The sequence below is a fragment of the Arvicanthis niloticus genome, chromosome 2, assembly GCF_011762505.2.
Source record: "Arvicanthis niloticus isolate mArvNil1 chromosome 2, mArvNil1.pat.X, whole genome shotgun sequence".
NCBI lineage: Eukaryota > Metazoa > Chordata > Mammalia > Rodentia > Muridae > Arvicanthis > Arvicanthis niloticus.
In genome coordinates, this window is record NC_047659.1 from 35335729 (window position 1) to 35348679 (window position 12951).

Below are 12951 nucleotides of genomic sequence, written 5' to 3' on the forward strand. Positions count from 1 at the left end.
AACTGCTTTTGCAGAGCTTATATTTAAGATCAAGCATCAAAGTATTATTTTCTCTTAATTCATCTTTGACTGCTACAAACAGGAAGAGGATCCAAATTAAAACTGAGTGAGTCATGGTGCAACATCGAGCCAACCCCAAGCAGCCTGAAGTCCTCAGTTCCTTTGTCTTGAGAGCAATTATCAAGCTTCTTCTGTGTACCCACTGTGAAAGGATGACTGTGGAGAAGAGCATGTAGCCAACGTCAGTGTGCACACAGCCATGCCTGGGATGGGGAGTGTAAAAGAGGGCATGAGTGATGGATACGGATGATTGTTCCTTACTCAGTCAGGAAGCAAAAGCATAGCCACAGTAAGCTAAGAAAATGTGACTCACATTCAAACGACTCTAGATTTTGATTGTATGGTTTAAAGAAGATCGGGCATTATAGATGTGAATCGATTGTGGGGCGTGAAACTCCCAGGGGTTCCCATGCCTTCTCACCTACCTGGGGGGTCCCCAGTCTCACCTGATTCCCTTCAGCCTCTCCTGTTCCTGCCACCACACCTGCTTGTGTTGCTTGATCATCATCTGCTCTTTAGCTGTCCTTGACGTCTCCATGGCTTTTCTGATCTACATTTAGAAGAGAACCAAACGCTTTGAAAGAATGTGTTTTCTCAGACCCACGGAGGGTTGGGCGGAGGAGTAAATGGTGGATATGCTCCAAACACATGCATGAACTTCTCAAAGAATTACTGGAAATACTACATCTTTTGAAACGTATTTCTACAAAAGAAAGGTTTCCTGGTTTTACAGTCATCACTGGTACATCTTCTAATACACACTCCACCAAAAATAAATGCAGAATTAAATATCAGAGGGAGGAGAGCTGTGCATGGAGATATGTGCCAATAATCCCAACACTCAGGACATGGAGGCAGAAGGATCATGAATTCAAGGCCAACCTTAGCTAAACCAATAGTTTGGGACATCCTCAAAAAAAAATAGCAATTAAAAGAAAGACAAAATGGCTTGGGATAGTGGCCAATTTGAAAACCTTGCTTAAGATGTGCTAAAAAGAAAATGTGAAGTTGCTGTGGTTTTTCATTTGTTTATTTTATTGTTTTTATTGTTTACTTTTTTGCTTGCTTTTTAAAACTATTTTTTATTGTTACTTTCTGTGTATGGTGTTTTGCCTTCATTTGTGTCTGTGCATCACATGTATGCAGAGACAACAGAAGAGAGTGTCAGATGCCCTAGAACCAGCATTATAGATGGTTGTTAGCCACCATTTGAATCCTGGAAGCAAACCTGGGTTTGCTGGAATACTAGCTAGTGATGTCTGCTGAGCTATCTTCTTAGCAGTACTGTTTTGTTTTTTATGCACTAAGCAATTCCCCCACTTCATTCTCAAGGAGAATTTCTCAAGAGTTTCCATACATTTGTCCCCGTTTTGGACCCATGTTCCCTACAAGGTTTTTAGGTACCATTATTCCTGTTTTATGCATGAGAATGCCAAAGGCCGTGAAGATTTGGTTCAAAGATTTGGTGAAGATCATAAAGCTTACAAACATCACAGTCGTACACCCTTGGTGTTTGGGTTGGATTTAATCTGAACTCCCATCATAGGATAGGAAAGGTTCATTAAACCCATGGTTAGGAGACCTGGCTTCAGTCCCAGTTTCAGTACTCAAGAACAGGACCTGGAACACACAACTACAGTCATTTTACTTCTTAGCTTTATAAGAAAACTTTTCAGAGTCAGGCAAATAGTTATTGCAAGGTACTTAACAAAGAAATACTGGAAAGTTTTTGGAAGATGGAAACTCAATTTCAACCAAATGTTGTGTTCACCGAGTACTGTGTGACCTTTTAACATGAAGCACATGAGTACCGTGGGGACTATGCAGCCAACTTCTGTCAAGCTTTGGACTGTCATCATCTCCCTGATCTGTGGACAGGCAGAAAGCAGCCCCTTTTCTCAGATGCCCCATTCACCTGGTTTCTAACTGGTTCAGACAAGAGAAGATGCCAGCTGTGGAAGTTTGGAGGGAAGGAGACAAGGCACAACCAAAGCATCGTCCACCCCTCTCTTTTCGGAAGGGTCTCAGGTTCTCCAGTGCACCCACTTTTTCATGGATGTGGCTCCAAATAGCTCTGAGGTTTTGTCCCACTGAGTGTGGTAGCACCCCACTCCTTTGTCCCATCTCTCTGACCTGAGGGTGGCGGTGACTTTAGCAGCTGTCCATCTCTATGCTGACCCACAGACCTCTGATTCTTCATTCTATCACAACTATCTTCCAACACTGAAGACTGCTTGACTCCAAACCCCCAAGCAGTGTCTGATTCTTGGTTAGACTCCACCTATAGCCATGTGTACTCCAAACTTTGTATTTCACACTAACACTTTTAAATATTCATTAACATACAAATCAGGGCTGGAGAGATGGCTCAGTGGTTAAGAGCATTGGCTGTTCTTACAGAGGACCCAGGTTTGATTTCCAGCACCCACACGGTGGCTCCCAACTCCAGCTCCAGGGGTTCTGAAAACCTCTTCAGGCCTCTGTAGGCACTGTACCCACATACCACACAGACACACACATACACACAACTACAAAATAATACAAGTAAATCTTTTTTTAAAAAAAAGAAATTTGGAACCAGAAACTGGACAAAAATGTGCATATTTCATAATTTCTCTGCTATGAAGTACTTTATAGCAGTGAAATATCAATAGTGAACTTGAGAAGACAAGTTCCAAAAAGGGATCTCATAATGCATGCTATTTCAAGCTGCTGTTCACTGATTATTTTAACCTTGAGTTTATCTTTGTGCTCTTCTGGTTTCTGATGCAAAATTAGGGACATGAAGCAAATAAATTAATCCAAAGGATGACTTCAAAAAGACAAAAATCAAACCTTTTCCACAGAAGTTCCTGAGGATAATTATGAAGTTTATCCTCATAAACTTCATAATTAGGTAGACGACATTGGTAAAATCATACAGTGTCTGCCTAGTGAAAGACGAAAGAATGGGGCAGTCCACAGTCTGGCATGTTAACCCTTGAGTTGAGAATGTCTGAAAACAATTTCAAATGTTTACCATCTACAGTCTCTAAAGTTTCTTGCAACAGACACAATTTTAAAATTAGGTTCCTTTGACATATTTGGTCTATGTTGTACAAAAAAAAAATTAAAACACATTGGTGGAAGATGTGAACATATTTTTATAGCTTAAGGGGAAAAAATCAATGTTGTTGCCTTTAGGCCTAGAGAAAGGCCAATTAAATAAAATATAAAAGTAAAAAAAAAAAAATCAAGCTACTATTTTTCATTAAACACTTCCGACACTATGTGCAATGTCTTGATTGTTGTTTTTTGTTTTGTTTTTGGAAATTCAGCCATCAACTCTACTAGTATCCTCAGGCCACAAATGGAAAAAACACACACACACACACACCTTTTAAAAGAACTCAAAGATTTAAAGTTGTATCTTCAGCAGAGATTTCTATGTGATTGCAATTCATTTTCCTGGATGACAAGCCATATAAAATCATCTTTAAGGTGGATGATAATGTATGCAGAATGCTGATGATATAAAACACTTTAGGAAAGAATGTCAAAAATAATGAATTCATTAAAAGATCAGAAACAAAAAAATCTACTTATGATTATCTGAGATAAGAAGCCCCGACTAAGCCTCCTGAAATACTACAAAAGCAGAGAATCCACATTCAGAAACAGAACATCCATAAGCAGGGTGCGGCTGGAGCTTTAATGCATGTGCTCACACATTTGTCAAAATTCACCGGGATGTGCTGTGAGCGCTATCAATAAAGAACTGTCAACATAACAAAGAAACACTACCCTAAGATACAATTCTTCAGCTGGCAGGCTAGCAGTGACTTAGCGTTCTACAAGGCGCTGGTGAAACATGCTCACTCTCAAACTGTAATGGGAATGGAAAATGATTCAGGCCCCACAGACGGTAATATGGTTATACATTAGATGTTTTCATTGATTAACTATGACCTAGCAACATCATTTATAGAAATAGATCTGAAAACCATCCTGGCAAAGGTGTACAAAATTATTCACTGCTGCACCATTTACAATAGAAAAAGACCGAAGAACAAAAATCTCATCAGTAAGTGTTCTTTCCAAAGCAAATTGAACCGGAAGCTGATCAATTCTCTAGATATAACTACCAATTTGCAGAGACTACAAAGAGAAAAACATGTTTCATGACACCATATCATGCAGTTGTCATAATTCAAACTCCAAGAAACTGTAAAGACCAATGACATGACTTCAAGACACAAATTATAAACTACAAGAAGACAGAGGAAGAAACCTAACAAAAGTGACTTGCAATGTCTGGGTTGTGTTCAGGTGCCTCTTTGAATAAATTTTGAGAAAATTTTCTGATGCAATTAAGGAAATTTAACAATGCTAACCAGATAATGCAAATCATTGAGAAGTTGTCATTTTCATTCACAGTAGTGAAAAGAGATAAGACTTTTACGTTCTAATGTTCTACGGTAACACTCTAAACGTTTATGAGTAAGCTATATTATGACGTCAGCACTGGTATAATTTTGCTTCAGGACAGTTACGGGAGTGTGTTGTCACTCTGGAAATAATAACTCTGGCATAAACAAAACTTGGCCGAAGCTGGTTCTTTCTGACACTGGGTGATGTCACATAGTGACTCATAGTGAATGGTAATTCAAAGCAATTGCATTTATGTGTGTAATTTTTCCTAAGGTTAAAAAGATTTAGTGAAAGGATGCTTGAATTGAGTGAGCAAGAAGCTATATCCATCCTAAACAAAGAGATTAAAATAATTATGAAGATTGCTTTTAAACATAATAAATTGTGAATGGAGACACAGTGTACCAGAAACTGGCCTCAGTTTCCAGCCCAGGTTCATTATACAACAGCTTCAGATTAGAGATCAGTCTTTGAAAGGCTTGGCATTTACTTCAGAGTCTCACCTGGCATCAGAAACTGATCACACTCAGTGACACAGAGATTATATAGAACAGTATCACTCCCACCCCACACTCCATGTCACTAGCGATCTCCTGTCAAGTGGCTGAGCAGTCTACACCTAGCTTGAGGTGCCATTTTCCCAATGGGTCAGCATATCAACATCCTACCACCCTGGATCTATTTAATATTGCCAGAGTAAAGCGCTGTGATCATTAACAAACAGTGACAATTAAGACTGTGAATCTCATCTGTAAAAGCTGAATACATAAGTAGTGGAATGAACAGGGAAATAGACATGATTAATACAAATATTCTGAGTGAATTGTTATCCATATGACATAAGATATAATAACTCTTTGAGCCTGTATATATTTTATTAAAATTTAAGTAATAATATAAGCAAGACTAACAGAGATGTCATTGATAATTCTAACTAGTACAGACTGTTTGGCATATAAGCATCCATAATGTTAAAATATATTTTAAGAGCTTTATTTAATTCTCAGTTATTTAATTCTATTTAAGTCCTGGGTCTTTTAAGGAAACTCTAATAATTACTTGTATCTTAAAAAGTAAATTAAGGCAAAATGTCAATGTGAAGTCTCTAAATTGAATGAGAAAAGTTCCAAAATCCATGTACAATAACATTCTTAATACACCTTCCTCTATCCAAATATAATAAGAATGTAAATTACATGAAGAAAAATTAAAGTCTTAGAAAATTACACAGTAGTTCTCCAAACACATTCATTCTCACTAACCAAAATACAAAACAACAGCTAAGACACTACTTCTTTAAAAAAAAAAAAAAAAAAAAAAAAAAAAAAAAACACTTTCTTGTCTTATGAATTGTAGGGATTAAAACCTGAAATCAAAATCTTAGCACAATGATCACTGCAGACTGAGACATCTTCAACAATTACAGAAATTGAAAAAGTACAAAATTTAGGTGCCATTATTTCTAGAAAATATGTAACCAGAAAGCATCTTTTGGAATTATCTTCTCTTATAAACAAAAAGCCAGCAATGCAACGTATATGGCAGCTGACAGCAGGGTGTGATTAAAGTCTTAAGTGTGTATAGCCTTGGATAGGAAACCTACCATTAAAGAGAATTTGGCCTTGAGCAAATATTGAATTTAACACTCAATTAACTGTTCAACATTCAACCCAAATGTCTTTTCTGATGCATCTCAGATAGAAGAGTGGGTGAGTGTATGGATAGATGGATGGGTGGATGGATGATGAATAAAATTAGGAACAAATATTTACATATTCTAATTTTGACAAAGATGTAGAGGGTATGTTTGTAGTACTTTTGCTTCAGAAAGAAACTTAATAAAGCTCATTACACTAAAAATATTCATTAATTTTTGGATAGAAGATTCTAACACATGGGAATGCCTCTATGTTCTGCGCCCCTCCGTGTCCCCCTTCGCCCGAGAAAGAGACATGAGAGGCAGTGTTCGGGTGGTTACTACAGCGAGGCTTTATTCTTGTATCAGCAGAAGCGGAAAGACCCAAAGCCCGGAAAAGGCACTGCTTATATACACCCTAGAGTGACGTGTTCACTTCTGATTGGCTGTTCACTCATTACCCATAATACGCCCCGGGATGGGCAGTGACTTTGGCGCGCTTTCTGCCTTTTGCAACTGTGCAGTCAGTTGTTTACTAGTGGGATGCCCGAGCCATCTTGTAATGGTGAATGTTGTCACGCTCACGCGGCTCCTAACACCTCTATATGAAGGTTTTGTGGGAGCAGGATTCCCAGCATCACAGAATTAAAGACAATTCACACAGTTTTACTATCCTTAATTCAGTCAGGCTTGTCACTTGGTTTTGTTTTATTTTTGTTGTTGAGACAGAATTTTGCTATGTAATCTTCTAGCTTTAATCCATAATATCCTGCCTCAGATTCCTGAGCACAGAGATTACTTAGTTCTAAAAATTCTGTCTATCTGCTGTCTGTCTGTCTATCTATTTATCTATCTATCTACCTACCTACCTACCTGTTTGTCTGTCTCTGTGTGTTTCTCTGTCTGTATGTGTGTGTTATCTGTCTCTGTCTCTGTGTGTCTGCTCTCTCTCTCTCTCTCTCTGTATGTGAGTGTTCCTGTATGTATCTGTCTGTCTGTCTCTGTCTGTCCCTCTATATGTGTGTGTGTGTGTGTGTGTGTGTGTGTGTGTGTGTGTGTGCGCGCGCGCGCGTGCACATGTATGAGCTCTGAAGGACGTGGGATAGCCATGGGTGTCTTCCCTTGCCTTCTACTTTCTTTAAGACAGGGTCTCAAAAGACCCTATCTGCTGTTACATGGGCAGGCTGACTGGCCTGTGATCTCCCAAGCATTCTCCTTCCCTTGTCTCCCATCTCATTGTAAGAGGGTTGGATTACAGAAGGCACATCCATCTTTCTGGTGGGTTGTGAGGGTTGGGACTCAGGTCCTCATGCTTGTACGGCAAGCACTGTGCACACTGGGGTGTCTCACGGGATCTGCTTAGTTAATGTTTAATTGCTCTTGCCATCTCAAGTCCAGTGATATTTCCTAAAAAAGGGCCTTTCCTAACCATCCCTTCAGGATCAGGTCCAGAAGAAAACATGCTTTTCCATTTGTATTTAATATATTTACTTGTATTCATATATTGTATAAATATATTTATTATTGTATAAATAATTATATTAATATATTGTGTTTATTCCTGGGCTTGATTGATAGACCATCTCTTTATACCAGCAAACAGTGCCCTCCATCAGGGGAGTACACCATGATAGTCACATTCTGTCTGCAGAGCTAGATAAAAGACAAAGCCTAAACTTTGTGGTCTGCAGTGATTAAATAATATAGAAAATATGATGCAAAGATAATAAAAATGTTAGGTAGAAACATATAAGATTTCATATTTATGCTTACAGTGGGTAATAAAATACATATTAAATATGTATCTAATATGTTTGTGAAGTCTCAGAACATAAGTCACAAATCACTCTTCCAGGAGGATAGTCATGGGCTTTTCTGTGAAATTTCATGAAATGTCTGCTTAATATGACAACAATTTGCAATTGAGCCTGAGCCAAGCACATCATGCCCCGCTTTGTTAAGCAGTCGCCTAGTTTGTGCTGATACAGCTGATGGAGATCTGTAATTTCTCTAGACAAAGGTATCACATGAGCTTTGCATTTGGAAAAATTGCCTTTTAAAAGATACTATTAATGAAGGCCACATAAAACCATCCAAATCTTAAACTTTTAAATATAAATGAAAGCTTGTAAATTGACATACTACTTTACCCGGTTTGTCAATGCAACCAAGCAACATCAACAACAAAAATGCTATTTTTAATGAAATCTATTCTTTGCATGAGAAAACTATGCCATCTGAGTCATCCTCAGGGATACAGAGCTCTAAAATACTACATGCAGTCATTTGCACATGGCTCTTTCAGGTCTAGTCAAGGTTACCCTTTGCATGGCATTGGGCACTTATTGGGGGAAGAAAAAATAAAGTTCTAGAACAGAAAATACCCAGGGGCATATTTATATGGTGTTAGAAAAAGAGCACTCAATCAGGAAATAAACAGTGGCACTTGCCAGAATATTTTACTTTTCTTTTCGAGTTGGGAATTGTCATAAGCAATAAAATAACCATCTTTCCAAAAATGAAATTGAATGTAGACGGAACAGTGATGCTACTAACTATTGTAGTGCATAGTGGTGATATTTAAAAAACAATGCCCAGTCCTGCTTGTTCCCGGGCAGCCACCATTTTCCTGCTGCTCCTCAGCTCTGACCGGGACTCCGGCGATCTAGATGCGCAAGCCCTGGCACCCACAAGATGCTAACATGGGGGATGGCTCTGCCAATCCCCCACGCTGCATCCACAAAGCTCAGCTGAACCCCAGACAATACCTGCCATCCTCGCAGTACCTGGTAGAAATAAGATTTTTAAAGCTTAATGATTATCTAAAGGATTTAAATATTAGAAATGCTCAATCAACAAGATGCCCACACAATTAGAGTTGTTACCCAATAACTAACCTTTTGATGGAAGTTACTACCCAGGTCAGCTTTCAACCCATCAGTGGTTCTCCATGGCTGATAGCCCTCTTCTTCTCCTCCCCTTCCTCTCTCCCCACCCCTTTCTCTTTTTCTCCCCTCCCTTCCTCTCTTCTTCTCCCCACTCCACCTCCTCTTCTACTACCTAATCACCAAGCTCCACAGTGAATACAATGTAGCAGAATAAATGTCCTGCTACAGTAGTGCATGTAAATTATATCACATCACGGTTGGGACAGCCAATGAGTGTTAGCTGCTGCACTACTTTTAACAGTTGGAGATTCTGAAAACCATCTGGACAGCCACTTGTTTTGTAATTTCAATGCAAATACTATCATATCTCCTAGCAGTTTTACGTTTACCAAACCTAAAAACAAACAAAAACAAAAAACAAAACCAAAGACCTCTAACCTTCAGCTCTGTGGAAGCAGATGCAGACTTTGTGGCTTTGGTTAGGGCACGTAACTGCTGGTAGTCCACTGGCTTGTACCTGGAGCTCCTCATCCCGTCTTTCATATGGACTGCCAGGATATCTGTTTTTCATAAAGACAAAACAATGACAGGGAAATGGTGTCACATCGTTCAAAATCAAAACAAGAAAATGAGGTTACATCAGATTTTTTATTTTTAAAAGCAAATAAAAGATGGTCACAACATTTGTGGTATACTTCATACCCTGTGTCTAGACCCTCTTAGATCATGGCTGCTTCATCCTTGTAAAACATTGCTTCCAAAGGGCAAGAGAAAGAACAACTCTGCATGAGCTAGAACAATGTCAATGCCAGAAATTACAATGTATTCAATTTACTTGCATTTGAGACATTTAAAAAAAACTATTAGGCATCAACAGGAAATATTTAAGCATAACATTATTGATCTATTAATCAAACTACATGAGGAGATACTGTAGCCATCAATAAATTTCTAACTCAAAAGCTAAATTTAAAAAAAAAAAGTTTTTTAAATTAACACTAAATATGTAACCATTCAAATAAGATTCTAACCGTGTAAAATATTTGTGTACTCTCCAGCCTTACTTAATTATTTTATTATTAGACATCTAATCTAACTTGGTAGATTAACCTTATTGATTAATCACAGGAAGAAGTCCACCAAAGCCATGGCTTAAATCACAATAACCTGAACAATTCTAACAAAGACACACATTTGCATCAATATGAATAGCTAATATCTGCTATAAGAGAATCCAAATGTCTTCAGAAAAAAACACATCAGAAGCAGGCAACATTGTCCTGTCCACAGCTTGTGGCTAAAACAGTTCCTGGGCAAGAGAACTGGCCAGTCATTCTGTGTAGGCAAAGCCAGTGCTCCTTATTAAGATTGTGGAAATCAGCAGTCTAAGCTTGCATCATTTCAAAACTGCATAACATGCTATAAATCAAAAAGGACAGATGGAAGTAAGGAAAAAAAAAATACCTGAGCTGTCATTTCTCTGAATCATCATGAACGGCCAATTTCTTCTATTCATGCTTTCCGTATCTGTCAAGAAGCAAGGAACAGTTTAAATTTTACAGAACAATTTTCTAATGTTTTTAAAGCTGCATTCACTTAATTATTTTCAAAAGTGATAACCAGGAGTGGATATTATAACTCTATATTCCAGGGTATTTTTTTCTATGCCACTCGTGTGTGTGTGTGTGTGTGTGTGTGTGTGTGTGTGTACCCTCCTAGTAAAGGTGCACATGTGGAGTTCGTGGATATGTATGTGCATGGGCAGTCCTGAGATGTTAACCTCTGCTATTCTTTCTCAAGAGCCAACCTCCATGTTTTTTTTTTTGGGGGGGGGGTTGTTGTTGTTGTTGTTGTTGTTGTGTTTTGAAACAGAGTCTCTCATGGGATCCAGAGCCCACTGTCACTGATCAGATTGTCTCTGCCCACTATCTCAGAGACCACTGATCAGATCATGTGATGAGGTCAAGCACACAGCACCATAACAAGCCTTTATCCAGAGCTCAGGATCTAACTGGGTTCTGGTACTTGTGTGGTGAGCACTTTACTGACTTGTCCCTCTTCTCTGCCAGTCTTGTTCTTTGCCACTCCTCCTCTCTCCCTCCTGATTCTCCTTTATGTAATTGCCCCAACTGACAGATGCTTGGTGATTAGGAAGGGGCATAGGTCTTACATTTCAGGGAGAAAAGAGACGTACCAGTTGAAGAATTAATTCCCCACTCGTTACTCTAAGTGATACAGAGTACCGTGAGTAACAGGTGACTGTGTGGGTGTACAGCCCTTTCCAGGAGTGACTTCCTGCTGTGACTTCCCACTGTGGGAACTGAGTCTGCTTCTGCTGTCTTCTGCTTCTTCCTCACTGTGGGACTCAGCTGCAGAGTACAGCCTCACTTAAAGGCACACCCTTCTAGGGACAGACAGCCCATGCCCACGGACTAAGCAAGTTTGTCCCAAGTCAAGATGTGCTCCTGTGGAAACTATACTTCACAGCTTCCTGCCGAGTTGGTTTTTACTTGTTCCATCCTGGCTCCTTGTCCTTCCTGTCACAGGTGTGGATCCCTGATAAACACCTTGCACCCCCTCCCCCAGATCTGCCTCAGAAACTGCTCCCTGAGAATCCATCTGCAGCAGCACTGAAGTGAGCTGGAAAACTCACCACCACTGCAGACAGGTTAATTAAATGGGGTTGAGTTATAGCATCTTCATTTCATAAATTTTTGTTTCACATACAGTGGAGGAAACGACTCTCATCTACTGGTATTTACAGTAACCTAAGTCTTAAAGGGAGGGGAAACTACCAAGGGTCCCATGACTTTTTGAAAACCCTGCAAAGATATTACGTGTAGATTGCCACCAGCTTTGGGAATAAGGTTATAAATGCCGGTGTGTAATTAGCTTGTGGGTCTTTAGTCACAAACATTGTTTTAAGGCTTTAATGACACTGGCACCCCTGCCTACAGCTGCTCTCTTACACGACCTCTTACCAATAAGCTTCTCCCGAAACTCACATCCTATCTGCCTGTTTCCACTGTCGTTCTAAGAGTCAAGCCGCCTCCTGCTTGAATGACATAGCCACACCTTTCCATCTGAATCAAAGGGGACCTCTGGCTTCTCTCATTATGTTCCTGTCTCTTCTGCGATAATGCCTACCTGTCCTCACATTTGCATAATCACCAGTTTGATGTTCATCTCCTTTGCTAGATATGTACTACATCATATTTCCACTCATAGCTTGTAATGGTTACTCTTCATTGGCTACTCGGTGGGATTTAGAATATAACCTAGGAGAGACACCTCTGGACATATCTACGAGAAAGTTGCCAGAGGAGTTATTGACGAGGGAAGATGTGGGTGATGCCATTGCATGGGCCAGAGTCCCACAGTGGAAAAAAAGGAAAGGACAGAGTGTGGGCTCCAGCAGTCATCTCTGTCTGCAGACAAAAGGTGACCAGACACTTACTTGCCTCATGCTCCCACTACCATGCCTCCCTTCCATGCTGGACTATACCCCTTAGACTGGGAGCCAAAGCCAAACCCTTTAGTGGCTTTTGTGAAACATTTTTATCATGGCAACAAGAAAAGTCATGAATTCATAGCATCCTTGTTTGTTTGTTTGTTTGTTTGTCTGTCAATTTGACACAAGCTGGAGTCATTTGGGAAGAGGAACCTTAGTTGAGAGATTGTGATTAGTGGTTGGTATGAGAGGGCCCAGCTCATTGTGGGTGGTGTCCACCCCCAGGCAGATGGCCCTGGGTGGTATAAGAAAGCAAGATGAGCAAGCCGTGGAGATTAAGACAGTAAACAGTGTTCCTCGGTGACATCACTTCTTGCCTCCAGGTTCCTGCAGTGAGTTCTTGTCCCAACTTCCCTTGATGATACACTAGAATCCCGCAAGCTAGGTCAACTGCTTCCTCCCTGAGTTGCTTTTGGTCGTGCTATTGATCACAGCAATAGAAACTT

At 39.7% G+C, this 12951-nt stretch overlaps 1 protein-coding gene across 3 annotated transcripts in view; it reads right to left on the minus strand.

Annotated features, from left to right (window-relative positions):
- The window catches only part of Ccdc148 (coiled-coil domain containing 148), a 261767-nt gene that overhangs the window by 168000 nt on the left and 80816 nt on the right, over positions 1 to 12951 (minus strand). For 2 of the 3 annotated variants that reach the window (XM_034496862.2, XM_076928783.1), the window contains exons 2-4: positions 10459 to 10521; positions 9433 to 9554; positions 507 to 610 (exon numbers count right to left, since the gene is read on the minus strand). In XM_034496862.2, the coding sequence (XP_034352753.1) occupies positions 507 to 610; positions 9433 to 9554; positions 10459 to 10510 (278 nt within the window). In that variant the 5' untranslated portion in view covers positions 10511 to 10521. The remainder of the gene's footprint in view (positions 1 to 506; positions 611 to 9432; positions 9555 to 10458; positions 10522 to 12951) is intronic. The other variant, XM_076928784.1, reaches the window with a different exon arrangement.